General features: G+C 37.3%; 1 protein-coding gene across 2 annotated transcripts in view; it reads right to left on the bottom strand.

Moving 5' to 3' along the window:
- TFCP2 (transcription factor CP2) overlaps positions 1 to 21,015 on the bottom strand; it is a 44,081-nt gene that overhangs the window by 6,895 nt on the left and 16,171 nt on the right. For both annotated transcript variants that reach the window (XM_054591094.1, XM_054591095.1), the window contains exons 2-11: positions 12,705 to 12,856; positions 10,090 to 10,166; positions 8,867 to 8,972; positions 5,955 to 6,061; positions 4,634 to 4,786; positions 3,797 to 3,907; positions 3,400 to 3,488; positions 1,511 to 1,559; positions 998 to 1,091; positions 120 to 210 (exon numbers count right to left, since the gene is read on the bottom strand). In XM_054591094.1, the coding sequence (XP_054447069.1) occupies positions 120 to 210; positions 998 to 1,091; positions 1,511 to 1,559; positions 3,400 to 3,488; positions 3,797 to 3,907; positions 4,634 to 4,786; positions 5,955 to 6,061; positions 8,867 to 8,972; positions 10,090 to 10,166; positions 12,705 to 12,856 (1,029 nt within the window). The remainder of the gene's footprint in view (positions 1 to 119; positions 211 to 997; positions 1,092 to 1,510; positions 1,560 to 3,399; positions 3,489 to 3,796; positions 3,908 to 4,633; positions 4,787 to 5,954; positions 6,062 to 8,866; positions 8,973 to 10,089; positions 10,167 to 12,704; positions 12,857 to 21,015) is intronic.

Genomic DNA, 21,015 nt, shown 5'->3' with positions numbered 1-21,015 from the left:
ATTCAAAAAGAATGTTTTGACAACATGTATTTAGCTGTGCAATGAGTATTGTGAAGAGTTCCTGAATCCAAATCCATTTGAAATCCAACCTCACTGATATTTTAACACTAATCACATACCGGCCTTTTAATGCATTAAAAAGTCTGATTCCATCTGCAGGGCCACATATTTGGATCACATCATCTCTAGTTAGTTTCAATAAATCTGCCCCTGAAATAAACATGAGAAAATGGGTGATAGAGGCAAAGATTCTTTTTTGTTAATGACTATTAAAATGGGCTCTGTTACAAGGACACTTCATTACTACTGTGTTACAATCCTCTTACATGGTTTACAAGGTCCTCCATGACCTGGCCCCTGCTTCCTCTCCCACTTCAATTCCCTCCACTGGTTTCATGATACTGATGACGTCTAATGAGAAGTTGTTCCTCTCCTGCCTGAAATATCCTTCCGCTGTTTGACCAAGACTCCTCCTCATCTTTCATGCATCACACATGTTCCTTAATCCCACACCCTCCCTTAAATGCCTAAATTTATATCTACTACATCACAACTACTTATTTACACTTTTTTTGCAAGGGAGGGGGAGTATGTTGATTTGATTTTTTGATAATAGATGATAAATGATCAGGAACTATACCTTATCCATTTGAGTATTCCTACCATAGCTGCTTACCGTGAAGGTGTTAAATAAAAGTGGAATGTGCAAAGAAAATACAATATAGTGGCATCAAGAAGAAAATTTCAGACTACTTGCAAATGCTCCTTGATACAATATTATATAGAACATACATTTTTAAAGCTTCATAAAGAATAAATATTTTAAAATTAAAATAAATTCAAACTAAGAGGTCTTTCTTTATAGGTATTTCATAGCGTGCGTGCGCGCACACACCCACAACACACCCCACACACACCCTCACATGGATACCAGGAGGCTCTAGAATGTAAAAGAATATCCCAAGCTAGGGAAAACAAAAGGATAAGCAAATTTAACCTGAGAAGTTTGTAAAAAGCCTTGTGAATGTAGAAAACCGGTTTCGATGCAACCACTGCTGAGCTTCCTGAGGTGTGGTTGTTGGCAAGAGGTTCTGAAAGAGAAAAAGCAATTTTCCTGGGTAACTAAATAGATTTAACTTAAAAAAAAAGTAAATGGTACATTATTAGGTTAAGAAGTAGCCAAATACACCCACACTCAGACAGGCCTGGTTTGCTTGTAAGTTGTTTATATATTATTATTATTATTCTTTCTCTAACCATGCAAGATACCCTTGGATTTTTCCATCCCTATCTTCCCCCACTAGATTGTAAATTCTCTAAATACTAGGGTCCTGTGTTACTTGTTTTATATATCCAGTCTGTAGCATAGTATCTGGTTCACAGTCAAAATTCAATAAATATTTAAAGAACAAATGAATACACCTTAGAAGCTGGGCACTTGTACTGAACCGCACAGTCATCAAAGTATTATTAGACATTGCAAATAACTGACATTTAACTTCGGACTTACATCTGTGACTGGAGGGGGCGGCTCTGGCTGGTGGTTCGGTGAACCATTTCTAAAGAAACATTTATAACGAAAGGGTGAGTCCGTGACACACACTAGGGTTCATCATCTCATTCTTGACTCTCGTAAGCCCTAAGCTAGAGATTTAAAGGAATCTGTGCTCTCTCATAACACATTTTTACTCTTGGACCCAATGCTTCTATTATCTGTTAATTTATCGTAAAGACTTTTTTAGGGGGTGAGGGAAGAGAAACTATGTCATTTGCAATATTTTTTAGTGGAGAAATTTAAAAAAAATCAAGATTCCAGTATATTGGGACTGATTAGATAAATAATGGCATAACCATTTTACATAAACTTATAAGAATGTAAACTAAATATCAGAATATAGAAATAATCAATATATTACCACTGCATTAAATATATATGTACAAACATATACAGAAAAAAATATTAGAATAAAATTTATGAAATGCAATGTGATCACACAATTTTTATAATTTGAAACAATTATTTTAAAGCAGCTTCAAAAATTAGTGTTATCTAATTTGTAATCCAAGGGCTATTTACACACACTTGGTTTTTCCCTGTACTCCCGTTTGCTTTACAGATTGCCCCTCTTGCCTAATATTTACTTCTTTTATGAGAGGAACGTGACCCTAATAGTGAATATATAAGAGAGAGGAAAAAGACCTCTTAAGTCCTATATATTTTAAATTGCTTGTAAATAGACTGAATAGTCCACATGGGTAAGTAAGAGATTTTTCTTTCAAAAAGATCTTTTTCTTTACTTTTGCCTTAATTGCAAAATTCAAATTCAGTATTCAAATTTAGTGATTAACTTATCTCAAGGCCCTAGTTATCTTTCTACCACTTCTACCTATTTTTATTCTTAATTGTTACATTTTGAATATTTAAGCCACTTTAATTAAATACTTTCAGAAGTAGTTTGAACACAGAACCTAAATAAATAAAAAAAAAACATCACAACCAAACAATATAGTCACACATTTCATAGCCTATTTGAAATATCAAAATGGCCTATGTGGAATACATGCTAAATGCTAGGGAGATTAGACATTCTTTAGCTGTCATGTCCAACCTTCTTCCCCTGATTAGCAAAGATTCATGGTAATTTTAGGATCATTCTTAATAATCAGCAAAACAGATATTAGTATTTGTACATGTGTCTCAATTCCTGATGACCACTATGTGGTGAGAGTATGATCAGGAAGGGAAATAACCACAAGGACGCAGTAATAGGGAGAAGTGAAAAGCCCAGAAAATCACCCCCGAATCACTAAAAACTGACCATAAATATGATTTTCTAATGGGAGGAAAAAAGAAGAGAAGGGGCTATATAAAACTCTTTCAGTCTCTTGCAAGTTGATCAAAACTGACACAATTTGAGCTTGCTATTGTAACAAAGTCTAACCTATTCAGGTGCTCTCTCCTCTATGGGACAAGCTATACTATGAGAAAATCATATAGACTTGGACAGTAAAACACAAAACAGAAACTTCTTTCAGTTTCTTTCGAAGGTTATCCAAACCTCATAAATCTATCAAAGACTAACCAATAGAACTACTTATTGATTAGGAAAGGTCTCGTTTATAGAATGATAATTTAAAAATACACATTTATGCCCTCGCTGGTGTGGCCTAGTGGATTGAGCGCTGGCCTGTGAACCAAAAAAAGGTCGCTGGTTCAATTCCCGGTCAGGGCACATGCCTGGGTTGCAGGCCAGGTTCCCAGTTGGGGGTGTGTGGGAGGCAACCAACTGATGTCTCTCTCCCTCTCTCTAAATAAATAAATAAATAAATAAATTTTAAAAGACCAAAACCAAAAACACACAAGGACAAACACAAGCCAACTTCATTTCCCAGACTTACCCTTCCCCAAGAGAAAAACTGCTGTGGGAACTGTTGAAGCCAGGTGATGGGGAATTATTGACATATGTGATTTCGGGCCACGGAGAACACTAAAACAAAGGACAACTTAGATACTTAAAAGTATAATTGATCCTAGTGTTCCACAAAACATTGTTACTTGAACAGCTCATCTTGATTGGTAAATTTTAATTCCTCTGAGTCCCTGTAACTAAGCGGACAAGTAAGTTTTGACCAGCTGGGAAGCCATTTTTTAGAAACTGAAATATAAATGACATGACATTAGTTTTAGGTAAATTAGAATATAATGATTTGATACATGTATATACTGTAAAATGATTGGATTTTTCTTCAGAGTAATAACTACTGACTGAAATTGTCACCAAAGAAATCCTTTTACCTCTGTGAGAATAGTTGTCTCATAGGAAGGCTGATATTTCTCCTTTTCATGAGGTGTCCGTTTCTCCATTTTCTCCCTATCTGTTTTTTGCTTTCTGTCTGCACCTTTGGGCTAAAATGAGAAATACTTTGTTTTAAACTCACCCATTAACTCAACAATGTTACTTGTAAAAACGTAAATAGTCACAAGTAAAACAAAGATATATTACAACAATACAAAGATAAACCACATCATTGCGCATAAGTCTGAAAATAGGAAATTTAAATGTTTGATGGAGTTAGAAAAGAATGAGATCTATAATTACAGGCATGGAAAGATCTCTAAAGCACATAGAAAAAAACAAGACTCAAAGCAGTTCATACTGTATAATCCCATTTATGTTTGAAAGAAAATATGTGTATACCTATGTACAGTGCATATAAAAGCACAGAAGGGGACTGGAGGGACACACACGCACTCTAAGCTGTGACAGTGGTTACCTCTGTCGGGCAGTCAGGGTAAGAGCGGTAGAAGGGGAACGCCGGTTTTATACTGTGCGTGCTTTTGTATTAATGAATCTTTTGCAATGAGAACATATCTATACATGTGACAAAAATAAAGACCAAAATAAGGAAAGATCAAGTACGAATGTAACCAAAACTGTCAAGTTTTCATAACTCGGTGAGCTTTTAGAAGAGCTTGTAACTTCAAGAGACTTTAAGAGCATTCAAACAAAGTCCTTGAGTTTTCTTAGTTTTTAAGAAAAGACAAGTTGACTTTTTGACTTGGCGACTAAATGTTAACAACTGAAAGATGAGGAAAGTAGTTTCCAAGAGCCACCACAATGCCCGGGAATACCTTGAAGACTTTGATCTGGCAGCTGGCTGAGTGCAAGTGCTCAGTATATTCCCCGTTCTCATTCTCCTTGAAGGTATCGATTTGCACCCGGAACGGCACTCCCTTTTCTCCGCCATGCTTCCTCATGGTGAACTCGGTGCTGATGCAGTGCACCTGCGGAGGATACAACAGCCAGGGTTCAGTCCTGCCACTAGACAAACCAGTGAACAACATTTTTTGAGCAACTACTAACAGTAAAACCTTTAAAAAGCATAATGAACACCTACCAGGAAAACTTTTACTGTTTTTATCTTGAATAATTTACACTCTAATGGTGGAACTGAGGAAAACGTAAATGATTTACAAATGCAAACAAAGTAAACATACAGACCCAACATTTACAAAAACTGTGAGGAGTTACATTCATTAACTGCTTCAGAGAATACAGAGTTAACATGGAAGAGAAATGATTTCTATCAGTAAAAGTTTCCTGGACTTCTAGATAGATTTTACAAAATGGAGGCACCATCCATGCTGGGAAAATGGTAAATATGAAAGCTGGCAACCAGGGGAAAAATGGTTTGTTTGGCTACTGCATAGTGTGTACGACCTTGGTGAACACGAACAGTGGAACCCTGATTGACCAAATACTAGCGTGGGTAAGCTGTCATCTTCTCTAAGCCCCAAGGACTATTCCGACTCCACAGGATTATTGGTGAAAATCTTAAATAAAATCATGTGTACAAAGTGTTATACTTAACACAGTAACTATCTCATGGGAGCTACTCAATAAACAAACTAATAGTTCTCATTATCACAAATAAGAATTTTCAAGGAATCTACCCGAAGAAGATAATCAGATATGCAAATCAAATTTTAAGTATAAAGATGTTCAAAATAACTTTATGGATAATAGTGAAAAATTAGGACAATCCCAATAGTAAATAATTGTTAGATAAGTTCTGATACATCCAGAACAAAATACAGGGTGGGGCAAAAGTAGGTTTACAGTTCTGAGTATGAAAAACAGAGTTTATTCTTGTATTATTAATTTATTAATTATTGTATTATTTTCCACATGTACAACTGTAAACCTACTTTTGCCTCACCCTGTATTATGCAGCTGTCAGTAAGCACCAGGGGAGAAACAAATAAATAAATTGGAAAAATCAGAAGAGCAATTCAGAAATTCCTTATTGCTTTCAGGAACATGTTGAGTATCAGGAGTTTGCACTTGATACTCAGACTGGAACCCTCCAACTCAACATGTTTTTTTCCTTTAAGAAACAAATTGGTAGTAAGAATGCTCTTCATAACTGGAACCCCATTTGCAATGCCTTACCTGAATAAATACAGATGTCCTCTTTGAAGGATCCCACAGGAACTCCACTGTATTTAGTTGGTTTGGATTAGCCCTAGGATCAATTATACCCACAGACATTGGGATATCTGAAAAACAGATGGTAATGATTTGACAATTTTGAGTGCTACTGGGCGAAAAAGCACTGATTCTTGTATAAGTATTATTGTTTCCTAGTTACCAACATTTTTGTGTAAACCTCTTTTTGCCAGTGAAAAGGGTTTAGCGTTATTTGTGCTAAAAATGACAAAGGTACTTTCCTTCTGAGTATCTTTTATCCACTTGAAAAAGTTTTTAAAAAAATGAGACAATTTAAAAGCAGTTTCCTTTACATTTTCTAAAATTCTACGTAAGATGGATTTACTCTACACACTAGCTCTAGTGCCATGAAAATTGTAACTTACAATCTGTTTTACTTAGTTTTAAGATTAGCATTACTGCCAGAAGTAAACTAAAAGCATTGCTACAGAAGGATAAAGCGCAGTATCTGAATAAAGGCGGAAGACACTGTATCACAGACAAGTGGAAAAGTCATCAAATAATCCTGTAACAGACTGACACATCCTACACTCAAGAGGTAAGTAAAAGGAATGAGCTTTAGCAGAACTGTGTTTTCCATTCTGAATAGCGTATAATCAAATATCATTCCCTGACTTCTCCTATTAATATTCAAGCTAGGAGATAACACCAGGCTAATATTTATTATCATAACTGTGCAATAACTATACTGTTTTAATATCAATGATTCAAACAAGAAAGCATTAAGTGGGTCCTACTCCACTGTTACAGTTGTGCTGGCTTCATCCTAAAGCTGATTTTAATATATGGATATCAGGATATCAGTATGAAATCCAGTGTTTTCTCAGGTAAAACTAATAGTACCCCAATTTCACTGTGTTTACAAATAGGAGACAATAACAAATAAGAGATCGGTACACAGATGCTGGGATTCAAAGTACGTTTATGAGGAAAGATTGTGTGTGTGTTTGTAAAGATCTTTCTTTTATGTGCCATTATTTAAGAAAAACAAATTTTACTCTGTGCAGCAAAGTAGAAAAACCTAACTGCAAACCAAGAGACACAGATTCTAATCCAGGCCTCTTACTTTAGGTAAGACAAAGCACTAATCTAGCTCTCAGGTATTAGTAAAGTAAAAGACCTGACAAAATTTAGGGGGGAAACTTGGTCCCTTTTTATCAGACTCTGAATAGCCAAAACAATCTTGAAAAATAACAAAATTGGAGGTCTCACACTTTGATTTCAAGACTTGTTACAAAGTTACAGTTATCACAAATAGTGTGGTACTAGCATAAAGATGGACATATGGACAGATGGAACAAAACAGAGAGCCCAGAAACAAACCTTCAAATACATGGTAAAAAGATTTTAGACAAGGGTGACAAGGCCATTCAATGGCAATGGACAGTCTTTTCAACAAATGGTGTTGGATCCCTGTCTGCTTTCGTTCAGTGGCCTGGGCATCATCCCGTGGACCAAAAGGTCACCAGATCCATTCCTGGTCGGGCACATGCCTGGATTGTGGGCAGGGTCCTGGTTGGAGGTGTGTGAGAGAAAACCGACCTACTGATGTTTCTCTCCCTCTCTTCCTCCCTCCCTTCCCCTTTCTCTAAGAATAAATAAATAAAATCTTTAAAAAACAAAAAAGGTGTGAGAGATACTGGATACCCATATGTAAGGAATGAAGGACCCTTACTTTACATTATATACAAAAATTAACTTAGAAAATGGATGTACATCTAAACCTTATGCTACAAAACTCTTAGAAAACATACCAGGAAAAATTTCATGACACTGCATTTTGCAATGAATTCTTAGATGTGACGCCAAAAGCACAGCCAATTAAAACAAACATACCAGACTACATCAAAATGTAAAACTTTTGTCTATCAAAGGACACTGTCACCACAGTGAAAAGACAACCTACACAGAATGGGAGAAAATATTGCAAATCATTTCTCTAATATGGGGTTAACATCCGGAGTATATTTAAAAAACTCCTGTAATACAACAACAACAACAACAGCAACAACAAACACCCAGATTCAAAAATGGGCAAAGGACTAGAATATACATTTCTCCAAAGAAGATATACAAATGGTCAATAAGCACATGGAAAGATACCCAACATCACTAATCATTAGAGAAATGTAAATCAAAATCACAATGAGATACTATTCCATATCCATTAGGATGGCTACTTAAAAAAACAAAACAAAACAAGTGTTGGTGAGGAAGTAGGATAATTAGAACCATGTGCATTCTGACAGGAACATAAAATGTGCAGCCATCGTGGAAAACAGTACGGTGGTTACAAAAAAAAAAGTAAAAGCAGAGCCTGAAATAATTACTTGTACACCCATGTTCATAGTAGCATTATTCATTTGCAATAGTCAAAAGGTGGAATCAACCCAAGCATCTCGAGGGGTAAGTGGAAAAACAAAGTGTGGTATCTATACACAACGGAATACTATTCAGTTATTAAAAGGAAGGAAATCCTGACACATGCAATTACATTAATAAACCTGAAGATTATGCTACATGAAATAAGCCAATCACAAAAAGATAAATGCTGGATAATTTAACTTATTAAAAATAGTTAAAATGTTATATATATTTTACCACACCTAAATTAAAAAAAACAAAACATAAAAATCACACTGAAGTAATAGATATGATTGTTAGAAAACTGAAGTATCTAATAATATCTACACTTTCCAACTTTTGTTATCATCATACCAATAATTTTTTTATACTTAGGCAATAACCACTTCCAATTCATGCTGAGCCTCTAAAGCATTTTGATTCAAAATAAACATCAAGTAAAGAACACCAATTCTCAGACATTTCCTAGGCAACAGATTCTCTTAACTCACCTATGTCAAGAATTCTATCTCCAGGTCGGTTCCACCTCCAGCCCTCTAGCTGCTGGTGTTCAGTGTATTGTAGCCGTCTGTCATGGAACACTACACGGAAAATACTCTAAAAGGAAGCAACAAAATCAAATGATCCCTTAAAGATCAGAGCTGACAAGCCAAAAATTGCAGTAGTCACCCCAAGTTGGTTTCTAGATACGCCTAAAATTGTTTTTCTTAAAACCTATATCACTCTATTATTTATTTACTTATTTTTATTGATTTGAGAGGAAAGGAGGGAGAGAGGAAAAGAGAAGGAGAAATACTGATTTGTTGTTTCACTTATTTATGCATTCATTGCTTGTTTCCTGTATGTGCCCTGACCCGGGATTGAACCCACAACCTTAGAGAACTGGGAAAACACTCTAACCAACTGAGTTACCCAGCCAGGGCAAGGCCTATTTTACTCTAAAACCCATATCATACCAGCTCTATTTTAAGGTAAATTTTAAAATTGCTCAGATATAATCTTTATAGTTTGACTGGCACCATATTTGGCTGAAACATCAGTCCTTGTGGTAACTAAACATAAAAGACCCCTATCAGAAGCATCTCTACGTGCCCCTATCGTTACCATGCAATCAATGTTCAGCTTGGCTCTTCAGACGTATACGGAAAACTCACCAAGTCCTCTGCTTGCTAACCCACCATATAAACTGGCAACACTGAGAGTAGGTAGAGGTTGTTTCCATGAACTTTCTTTTTATTCCTCTTACTTTGCAGAGATGCCTATTAATAATATCCTTCTTACCACCTTTTATAGCCACTGATAACTCCTTTGTACCAACTGTACTGTGAGCTCATTGCCATCAGTCTAGACAAAGGAAATTGCTATTCATCAACACTAGTTTCTGTTTTCCTTGCTACTAGACCAAGTATTCAAAAAGACACTGGAGCTTCTCTAAAGATCTCAAGAAGGTTACTTTATTCCACCCAAAAAGAATTTCACTGAGCCAGGAGACTATCCTGACACAGAGTGAAAAGTCTTCTCTTTCTGTAGCTTTAAAAAGTCCATGTGAATGGGGAGCTCACTCTGACTCTCCAAAACTATTAACAACAGTTTACCACTCTGCCAGAAAATTGTATCAGATAAGATATCACCAAGCCCTTTACAGAAGCAAAAGAATATTATAAAGAATCAGTAAAAGGATGTTTAGAAGAATGATTGACTCGTTTTCTTTTACCTTCACCAATTTGCCATTAATTTCTGGAAGTTCTCCAAGCTTCCTATTGTCTAGCATTCGGATTTCATAAGACTGTCCTGGAAGAAAAAGTAACCATGTATTATATTCATCATAATTAACTTTCCAAAATTCAGAAACAAAAATTCATCTGGAAGGGGAGTTTCTGTGTGGTTTGTTGTGGCAGCACCAAGGTGAATTTTAGGAGCAATGTTCCCGAAGATTCTAAGTATGGGGCCACCGTGCTTCGTCAGACAGGCTGAGGGGCTTGAGTCCTGGGGGTCGGGGAAAGAGCTGTCAGGCACACCCAGGCATTCACCCTCAGGCAGGTGGCTCAGGGAAACGGACGGTGTGTGGTGGGCCCCAGGGCACCCAGGAGGGACTTGGAACCCATGCGCCGTAAGAGGAGTAAGATGAGAAACCCCTTACTCCCATGACATGGCAGGCTGTGGCACACTTCCCCCCCCCTAACAGTTTACCTGCAGGTAGACTGAGGGGCCCAGAGGTAACCCACGTGTCTAGAATCAGCTTGGAGTCGGAACAGCTAGAAAACGGCCCAGGTATAGATATGTATGTGTGCCACTGCCCTTGCAATACCATGAGAAGTATTCATCTTTCAGACAGTCATGACTTGGGATTACTGAATGATTAAAGACCCCTCTTTCTCCCCAATCCTACCCCCAGAGAAGGCATTTCTGCAACCTTTTTGGAGCTTTGAAAGTGATGTTAGATTCTGCGTGGGATAAAAAGCAGATGAGGTTTGTCCAGAAGGTATCCAGCCATGTAATATGAAAAATAGAGACATTTATTGAAGAAGATACAAGAAACATTGTACATAGGACAGTGATGCCTCAGTTCCCTTCAACGTAGGCACCTTGGGGCCTCACACAGTTCTTCCAAATCTCCATCAGCTGCCCCGTTGCATATTCCTGAATCTCATCGATGGTCTGAAATCTCTTCCCTTTCAAAGGTGATTTTAGTTTAGGGAAAAACCAGAAGTTGCATGGCATCAAATCTGGGCTGTAGGGGGGCTGAGTCACCAGGGAGATTTGATGTTTCACCAAAAAACTGCACAAGACATGATGCATGATCAGTGCATTGTTATGATGAAGCTGCCGATCACCAGCTGCCCATAGCTGCGGCCCTCTGAATCATCTGAATAGTTTCCATGGAGGAAATGGTCAAGATTAACACAAAATTGGATGCAGGCTCTAACACAGTCAATCATTTTGAATGCAACGACCACACAGTACACATGTTTACTCAACAGAGTCTACCACTCTCACTGACTAGTACAGTGAAGTCACCATGGTTCACACATGCACATTCCAGTCCACTCTCCTTGGCTGACAGGTTACATCAACGTCACACATACTATTCTTGTAATATTAACAATGGCTGAACTTTTCCTGGACAGATGTTATACATAAGCCCTGGTCCTTTTCCTCAGGAGTTCAATGTAGCTGGAAGCCAAACTATTCCCTGGGTTTAAAACGCAGCTCTGCCCTGGCTGGTGTGGCTCAGTGGATTAAGCACTGGCCTACTAACCAAAATTTTGCTTGTTTGTTTCCTGGTCAGGGCACATGCCTGGGTTGCAGGCCAGGTCCCACCCAGCTGGAGATGTGTGAGAGGTAACTGACTGATGGTTTTCTCCCTCTCTTTCTCTCTGCCTTAAAAATAAATTAATAAATGAAATATTTTATAAAACCCGATTCTTGTATTGTATAACCTTTTCAAGTTAATCTTTTCCTCATCCACTAAGTGGGAAAACTATTTAGTAATTCATCTCAAAGGACTGTAAGAGGAAAAAAACCTTAATACATATAAAGCATGTAAAGCAATACCTGGCACTCAATGGCTCAACGTATGTCAGCTGCCATCATTATCACTATATTGCCAACATCATCTACAAGTGACACATTGTAGAAAGAAGTTTTCAAATCACTTAAGGATAGAGTAAAAATTAGCGAAAACCCTGTCTATCTTAGAAGAGTAGAGGTAGAATCTCAGGAAAATTTGCATCCCCCTACAATGTCTTCTTATTGGATGTATGACAGATAGTTGTTAAATGCAGGAGTATTTGTAAATTGCCTCAGGGGCAAAAAATAAAATAAAATAAAATTTAGTTGGTTGAATATACAAAAGTATAGTATTAGTATTAATAAAAACAACTATAGTCCTTTACTATATGCTAGGCACAGTGCTAAGTGTATTCACACATTATACCATGTAATTGATACAACTCTCTAAGGTATTATCAATCCCATTTTTAAAGATAAGGAAACTGAAACATAAAGAGTTTAAGCAACATGTCTAAGGTCACGCAACTGATAAACAATAATGCTAGGTAAGGTAATTCTTCTCAGACAGTAACCATGTCCAGGGAACATGATTAGAAAAAAAAGAGGGAGATGGGAACTAAAAATGGGCAGGAAGAAAAAAGAAGCCAAAAATATGGTATATATCACACATGACATTAAAACTCAAATATCTGAAGTAAACTTTTGACTTTGACAGGTCACACTAGAAAGATGTACTTTTTATACAAAGTGTACCTAATTAAATATCATGAATCCAGCAGGTCTGCGATAATACTAATGAGTAAGGATGCATCTAACCTTGATTGAGATATGTCAGGGTTTCATCGTGCAGTTTCACTGCTGGAGAAGTGGCAGCACAAAGCACATATTGAAAAGGCAGGATTTTATTCTCATTATCAGGAGGCAAGCTTGACTCTTCTTGCTTAAAAATGGGCAATGCGAGGACATCACTGAAATAAAACAAATGACTCTCATTAACATCTGACAAAGGTGCAAGAACAGATTTATTGTTGAAGCAATTTTACTGCAATTTGCTTTGTAAAACCATAAACACTACTACCTTCTGTGGAGTTTCTTCCCAACCATACAGTTCAGATTGCCTTCTATGACATCCCCCTGACAATAACAGTGTGAGCAATAACAGATACTCACTATTAAAACTACCTGAGTGTCCAAAGACTGCATTTCTAGGAAACACAGGTATTCCTCAAAGGGCTCTGAAAATTCTATGTAGAGTTCCAAAATCTCAAATTTAGGACACTCGGTAATATATTTGTTCTCAGAAAGGTACCAACTACAGTATCTTTCTAGAACGGCACCCTCCTCACCCACGGTTTCTCCCATGGTTTCAGTCACCTGCAGTCTGAAAATATTAAATGGAAAATGGCAGAAATAAACAATTCCTAATTTTAGGCCGCACACACCTCTGAGCGGTGCGATGAAATCTCATGCTGTCCTGCTCTGTCTCACCCAGGACGTGAATCAGCCCTTTGTCCAGCCTGAACTCCGTATATGTTCCCCACCTGTTAGTCACTTAGCAGCACGGTCAGTTATCAGATATTTAGAGGGAAAGCAAGAGTATGAGAGCCCACGCCCACACGAACACACACACTCACAGAGCTTTTGTTACAGTGTAATAAAACACGTTAGTCTTTGGGAGACTTTGTTGCCATTCCATTCTTAAGTATATCACACCTGATGATTCCTTGAAGGATTAGTGAAGATTACCAGGAATCAAGGCAAATCGGATTTTGCAACATAGCAACAACTCAACCTTTAGGAATGTAGGGTGTTTTTTTCCTTCTCAAATTTCAGTGCCTAGCAAGGTTAATATACAGCAACAGTTCCCAGTCTTAATAAAATGTGGCATTACACCTAACTCCTTATGACTAAGCAAAGGACTATAATTTGAGGCTGGAATTCTAAAATTGATTCAAAAGTTACCCCTAAAATTAACTCAAAATAGTACAGCCAAACCAAACACACAAGACTATATTTTCTCATCAGAGATTGCAAGATCTAAAAACCTCAAATATATCTGAATTACTCATGTTCTTGGTACACTGAATTTTTTTTACTCAGCTGTGGGAACAAGAGTACCATTCAGTTCCACATTCCTAGAGGTGGAGGCTAAAGGTCACTGATAACTACTATTGGAGGCCCCAGCTTATACCAAAACAGTAACAAATTCAACAAGAAACAATTTTGGAAATAGAGAGATGTCTGCTCCTCTGAGGCAAGTTGAGCGCAGGTTAGGAAAACTCATTCTGGTGGACTCTAAGTAGTTGCTACCAATGTGTAACTTGGCATTTTATTATATTCTCTGATTGCTTCATGTATTTAATTCAATCAATAAAACATAAGCTGTGTGAAGGAATAACTCCTCTTTTATGTGTTTAGTAAATATTTTTGGTATGATATATATTTTTGTTTGTTTGCATTATCCCAAATACTTAGCTCTAGTATATTATGATCATTTTGGAATTCTCAGCATCTTATAGTATCTCTGATCAAAGATAAGGATATGGAAATTTTACCTGTTAAAAATAGTATGTTGAGTATATTTTTTAACTATGCATCGCCAAGTAGAAATCAACACCGGAGAGTGGAGGCATAACAGTATCAGGAGCGATCTTCACTATTGGTACCTGGGATTCTCTGAAGAACTGCTTTGTCGTCCTCAGAGATATACATTTCCGTATTTTGCCATGTATAATGTGCACCCACATTTTTAGCCCAATCTTTCAGGAAAAAACATTGTCTTCAGTTTTTAATTCAATTATTTACTTATAGATAGATGCTTTTTATTAGAAAGGAAGTTTAGCATTTATTTTTGCTAAATATATGGTATAAGAAATTTTATCTAACAAATATTTACAAAACATTAAGAGCAGATACAAGGTACAAGAATCAGTCTTACTCTGTGGATAACAGTATGTCACTTTCATTTTGTTGAATTGTTGTCTGAAACTGCTTTTGTTGCAGGTTCGTAGTATGTTCAACAAAACTGATTATCATATTCTAGGGTATTATTTTGCATATGAATATTGTTATTGCTTTCTATAATTATACTTTTAATGCATAAGATTAAATGAAAAAATTAAAAACATTTATATAGATATGGGATTACTACTACCCATGTATAATGCATTCTTATTTTCCCCTCAAAAATGTGGGCAAAAAAGTACGCCACATATATATATAACAAAATACGGTACCCTTTTGAGATAGAGCAGCCTCTGAATGGTCTCTAGCAATTCACGACAATGGTTTAACCTTCTCCCTCAGGTCTACCAGCTGTTGAATGCTCTTTTCTAGAAAGAAGCCTAGATCATAGAGAGGGAGGTTAGATGAGTTCTATCTTGAGTAAGAGAAGCAAGGAGACAGGCATCCACAGCATCTAAAGAAATTAGAAACTAACTTGGGACAATAAGATGTCACACTCTTATAACTTCCCTATTTATCACCCTCATTTAGACTCCATCGTGATGGAAACAAAAAAATTTGAAAAACATGCCAATACCTCCATGTTATAAGCATAAAAGGGCAATAAATGAAGAAACTCCATCCTACCCTGAGGTAAGCTTCAAAAGAAAAAAGTATTCAGTAACTAACTGTTCATAACACCTTTAAAGAGGAGAGAAAAGTGGACTGATTTCCTTGGGTTTGTGGGCAGATCAGAGAGGAGACCTGACAAAGAGAGGAGATGGCCCTGCAGGTTTTAATGTGAAGCCAGTGAGATGTCCTGACTACTGAGTAATGGGGAAATTGCCTTAATTTCTTGTTAGAAGCCTTCTGTCTCAAAGTGATAAAAGGTTTCTGCTACCTGAACATCTAATGAAAAACCTCATTCAACTAAGAAGCAACCAGATAACTTAAAATTATTCTATCACCCAGAAGGCATAAGAAATGAGTAGAATTATAATTTAAACCTAATTTGACCAAGAAGAACTCATCAGAAAAGAGGAAGTGGTGGGAGCCTCAAAAGAAAGCAACCAAGCCAAACAGACAGGAAGAAGAACAAGGAACACATCAGATATGATTCCTAGACTCTTAAGAGAACAGGCTTCAAACAGTGAAGACAGGACCCAAACCCACGGGTCTGAGGTGCTAAAGGGGAAGACAAAAAAATTGAGGTTCTCAAAAACGAAATTCTGCTAATTTCACATTATCTGACATAAAGGGGGAAGAAGAGTGGAGGTATCTAAATAGATGAAAAGCTCACCGATCAACTCCAAATTAGAAAAATATGCACAAGAAAAATACATATAAAAGGAAAGAAACTTTTTTTTAAAGATTTTATTTTTAGGCAGAGAGGAAGGGAGAAAGAGAGGGAGAGAAACATCAATGTGTGGTTGCCTCTAGCACACCCCCCCACTGGGGACTTGGCCTGCAACCCAGGCATATGCCCTGACTGGGAATTGAACTAGCGACCCTTTGGGTTGCATACCAGTGCTCAATCCACTGAGCCACACCAGCCAGGGCAGAAACTTTTTTAAAAAAAAAATGTAGCACCAATATCTAGAAGCAAGCTTGAGCTGAAGCCCAGAATGTGCTGAGACTTGCAAAAAGGTAAGGGAGGCACAGTTCCACTCTTCAATGTAAATGGCATATCACTAATATGAGCTGAGGCAGAACATCTCAATTTCAGTTTTTCTTCTATCTTCCCTGTAAAGAGAAAACATTTTGAAAGTAGAGAGAGAAGACCAAATATGGGGAAAGCAGATTAATGTCCAAGATAAATAAAGGAACTATCGAAAAGTGAAGGAATGAAATTAATACACCTGGATGAAATTATATACCAGGAGAATTAAAGAATGTACAGTTGAGATCCAAGAGTGACACTCTGTAAACTCAGACATATCTCATGATTCTGATAATGCCAAATGTCACATTAGCTTTTTATTTCTGTGGTGCCTATTTTCAAAATGGGAGAGTATATTCTCCATACCTTACACCAGAGTGATCTGACATGAAATCTGGGCAAGACTGTACAGCATACAGCAGGTTATGAAAAGAATAGTTTGATAAAAAAATAAATAAAAATAAAATAATAGTTTGAGTATTTTAGGCAGGGCATCAGGGATCACTAGGAGCCATAACCAAACTAACTCATTTTCCTTTTTTTTATATGATTTGACCAAGGAATGCTGGAAGCATAAATGTTTCCAGATTTTAGCAATGTATAAAATGAAGTCTCTCTTGATACCTCTGTTCAAGGTGAAACAATATGAATTTTGCTACAGTTAAGTGGCTTTACAGATATACAACTGTACCTAAAGAGTGCAGATAAGTCTAGATGGTTTGGCGGTATGCCACAGGACCCTAGAGAAACTCATCCTCTGTACCATTTTTTTCAAATAGATGATTTTTATGAGGACATTGAACAGGATGATGATCAAATATGCAAATCATAGGAATCTAGGATAGAAAAACACATATACTATATGAGAGAATTAACTTTTTAAATTAATTAATTTATTTTTAGAGAGAGGGAGGGAAACATCAATGTGTGATTGGTTGCCCCTTGCACACCCCCAACTGGGGACCTGGCCTGCAACCCGTGCATGTGACCTGACTGGGAATTGAACCAGGAATCTTTTGGTTTGTAGGACAACGCTCACTGAGCCACACCAACCAGGGCAAAAGAATCCACTTCTAAAGTGCAGTCATACCTCAGTGCTTGCTGGCTTTAGAACTCATCAAACCCTGTACTAGTGGCACTTTGATGAGAAAAAAATGTTTCAGCACTCAGCGCTTGCTCAGGACTTGTCGTACTTGTTAGAACTTGTACGAGTCACAATGCCACCATGCAAGAGAAAATGCTTCATCATTCAGTACTCACTGGTTTTGGTACTCATCAGGAATTCTGGAATGAATTAAGCAGTACCGAGCTACCACTCTAATTCTAATTGGCTGGAACAGGAGGCTAAATCTAATGGGATAAGATTTAACAAGGATAAATATTAAGCCATACGCTTAGAACTGAAAACAACAAAATGGCCCAATATACACGAGAAAGACTAGGGCTTTAAGAAAAAATCTGTTTCAATGAAACAAATAGTGTGGTATGACTGCCAAAAATGCTGCTATCAGGTTTCATTAAAAACAAAGTCCGATGATGGAAATGACTGTCTCCATGCAAATCAGACAACACTTGAATACTGTTCTTAGTTCTTAGTACAGAACTTTAAAAAGAGGACTAAAAAATCTAAGAAAGAGATAAGAATTGAGAGGACCAAATATCATGCCATTTGAGGAGTAAATGAAGGAAATGCAGGTGTTTATCTGAAGCAAAGGAATCTTGTTAGATCTACTCTATAAAAAGAGACTCAATTACCAGTTCAGGTTTGAGAGAGCTGGCCTCTAAAATGTCCTCACCGTGACTGGTATGGGTCAGTGGGTTGGGGCATCATCCCACGCTCTGAAAGGTCATTGGTTTGATTCCCAGTCAGGGCACATGCCTGGGTTGCAGGCCAGGTCCCCTGTTGGGAGTGTGCAAGAGACAACTGATAGATGTTTCTCTCTCATACAGATGTTTCTCTTCCTTTCTTACTCCCCCCTTCCCCTCTCTCTAAAAATAAATAAATAAAAATCTCTTTAAAAATATGTCCTCCAAATCAATTCTGTATTTTACTATTCTAAAAGGACCTAAATGTTTTGAGTCTGTTCAGGTCTTAGAAGCTGCATTGGGATAGGCCTAGGGAAACTAGAAAATACTAATGGGTAGATGCTACTCTCTAATAGACAGGAAACATCACTACTTCACTGCTATTACAGTCCAAAGCAGAGTCTATATCATCTGCTACAGAAGGCAGTAGCCGAATGATACTATAAAAGCCTATATATGGGCTAGACCAACTGGCTTATAAACCTGTTTATGTATATATTTTTTAAATTTCATTTCTACTTTTGTGTATTTGCCATGACAAAACAAGGTACAGATAACATCTGGGCATGCTAAACCTTGTATATACCAAATCCAAAAGACTGATCAGTGTAGTTTTTTGTAACAAAGACAAATTCCTAAAAATAGTATTCTTGATTAAAATCAAAACATAAAAAGTTTGTCAACTTTTAGAAAAAGTTTATATGTTATCCACTTGGGCAAAGTGATTCTAATGAACTATGATATCAGAATACTTTTCTAAACCATGTATGGACTAACAAATACTAAGTAGCATACAAGTTTCTTGAGGTATTGAGAACTCTCTTTTGAAAAAGAAGACTTCAGCCCTGGCCAGGGTGGTTCAGTTGGTTGAGCACTGTCCTGTTAACTGAAAGATAGCGGATTCAATTCCTAGTCAGTGCACACATCTCAGCTACAGGTTCAGTCCCCGCATCAGATTGCCTGCCAGAGGCTGCTGATTGATGTTTCTCTCTCACATTGATGTTTTGCTCCCTCTCTCTTTCCCCCTCCCTTCTCCTCTTTCTAAAACAAATCAATAAGCATGTCCTTGGGTGAGGATTAAAAAAATAAACTTCAATCATTCCTTCAAATATTTTTGGAGTATCTACTAGTGCGAGACACCATTCTAAGTCTTAAAAAACCACATATGATTTCTTAAATAAAATTAATTTATTTTCCTTTTTTCCTCTTTATTTTATTTTTTATCCTCACCTGATGACATGCTTACTGATTTTACAGGGAGGGGAAAGGAGGGAAAGAAACACTGATGTGAGAAACACCAAACTGGGGACCAAACCCACAACCTACACATGTGCTTTGACAGGAATCAAACCTGTGACCTTTCAGTTTACGGGATGATGCTCCAACCAACTGAGCTACATTGGCCAGGGAGCTATTTCTTCTTTCTTTTGGTCATATATCAGCAGTAGTGAAATAAATGATACATCTTTTTAGTTCTTACTATTTTTTAACACAAAGTTTATTACATCATCTCTTTCCCATTCTTTATGTACTTCTTCCTAACCAATTTCTATTTACTACATTCTTGTTCATTTATCCCTAACTTACAGCTAAATAGTTGTTAGACAGTTCCTTTCTAACTGTAACAGGACAAATGGGGAAACAGAGCTTGGGAAAAAAAGAAAATATGTAAATCTAGACAATCCAAATATAGCCTTAAGTTTTATATACCAGAAAAATTAAATGAGATTTCATAACTAGGTTGCTAAATGTTCCTTTGGTAGCAAATCTCCAAAGATGGCCAAGGATGATCAGCATCTCCCAGTATTCACACCTGTTAAGTGGCCCTCCTTCCACATGGAATCTGGTGAGTCTGGGCTGGTAAACTGCTTTCAACAAAGACAATGTGAAGGAAAGAGCAGTGTGCCAGGTCTGGCCTAGAAACTAATCTTTAAAGACTGCCAGCTTGCACTTTATGTTTGGGGAACCCTGACCTACCAGGTCCGAAGCCTGGCTCCCCTGCTGGAGAGACCACGTGGAGTGCAGCAGGAAAGGGGAGAGGCCCTGAGGCTGTACACAAAGAGACAGACAGCCAGAAGTAGGCAGGTAAGTAGATAAGCAGGCAGGTAGAGAAATACACACCTATTTTGCCATGTATAAGGAACACTTTTTTTGCCCAAATTTTTGAGGAAAAATAAGCATGTTCATTATACATGGGTAGTACCTGAAATATCTTGTATCTGTTCTTGTGTTTTGTAATTATTTGTTACATAAAATTTTGTGTACCGTATGTTCAAAACGAAATGCTAAAATTCTTTATAGTACAAAAACAAGTATCTAGCCGTGGCTGGTGTGGCTCAGTGGACTGAGCACTAGCCTACGAACCAAAGGGTCGCTGGTTCAATTCCCAGTGTAGGGCATACGCCTGGGTTGCAGGCCAGGTCCCCAGCAGGGGGCATGCGAGATGCAACCACACATTGATGTTTCTCTCCCTCTCTATAAATAAATAAATAAAATCTTTTTAAAAAGTTATCTAAATATAAATAAATAATTGAAATAAAAAATTAAAACGAAATATATTTTTCCTGAAAATTTGGGCCAAAATGCAGGTAAGGCAGGTATCGATCCAGCCACCCCAGTGTCCCACAGAGCCCAGCGTTGTACATGTGAGTGAGCCATCCTGAATGTTCCACAGAAAGCAAATGTGCACAATCAATCCATGGATTCCTGAGAAGTCAT

Source organism: Pteronotus mesoamericanus, unplaced genomic scaffold (assembly GCF_021234165.1).
Source record: "Pteronotus mesoamericanus isolate MK-2021 breed Mesoamerican mustached bat unplaced genomic scaffold, CSHL_Meso_final scaffold_21, whole genome shotgun sequence".
NCBI lineage: Eukaryota > Metazoa > Chordata > Mammalia > Chiroptera > Mormoopidae > Pteronotus > Pteronotus mesoamericanus.
This window is presented reverse-complemented; position numbering and strand designations above follow the sequence as displayed.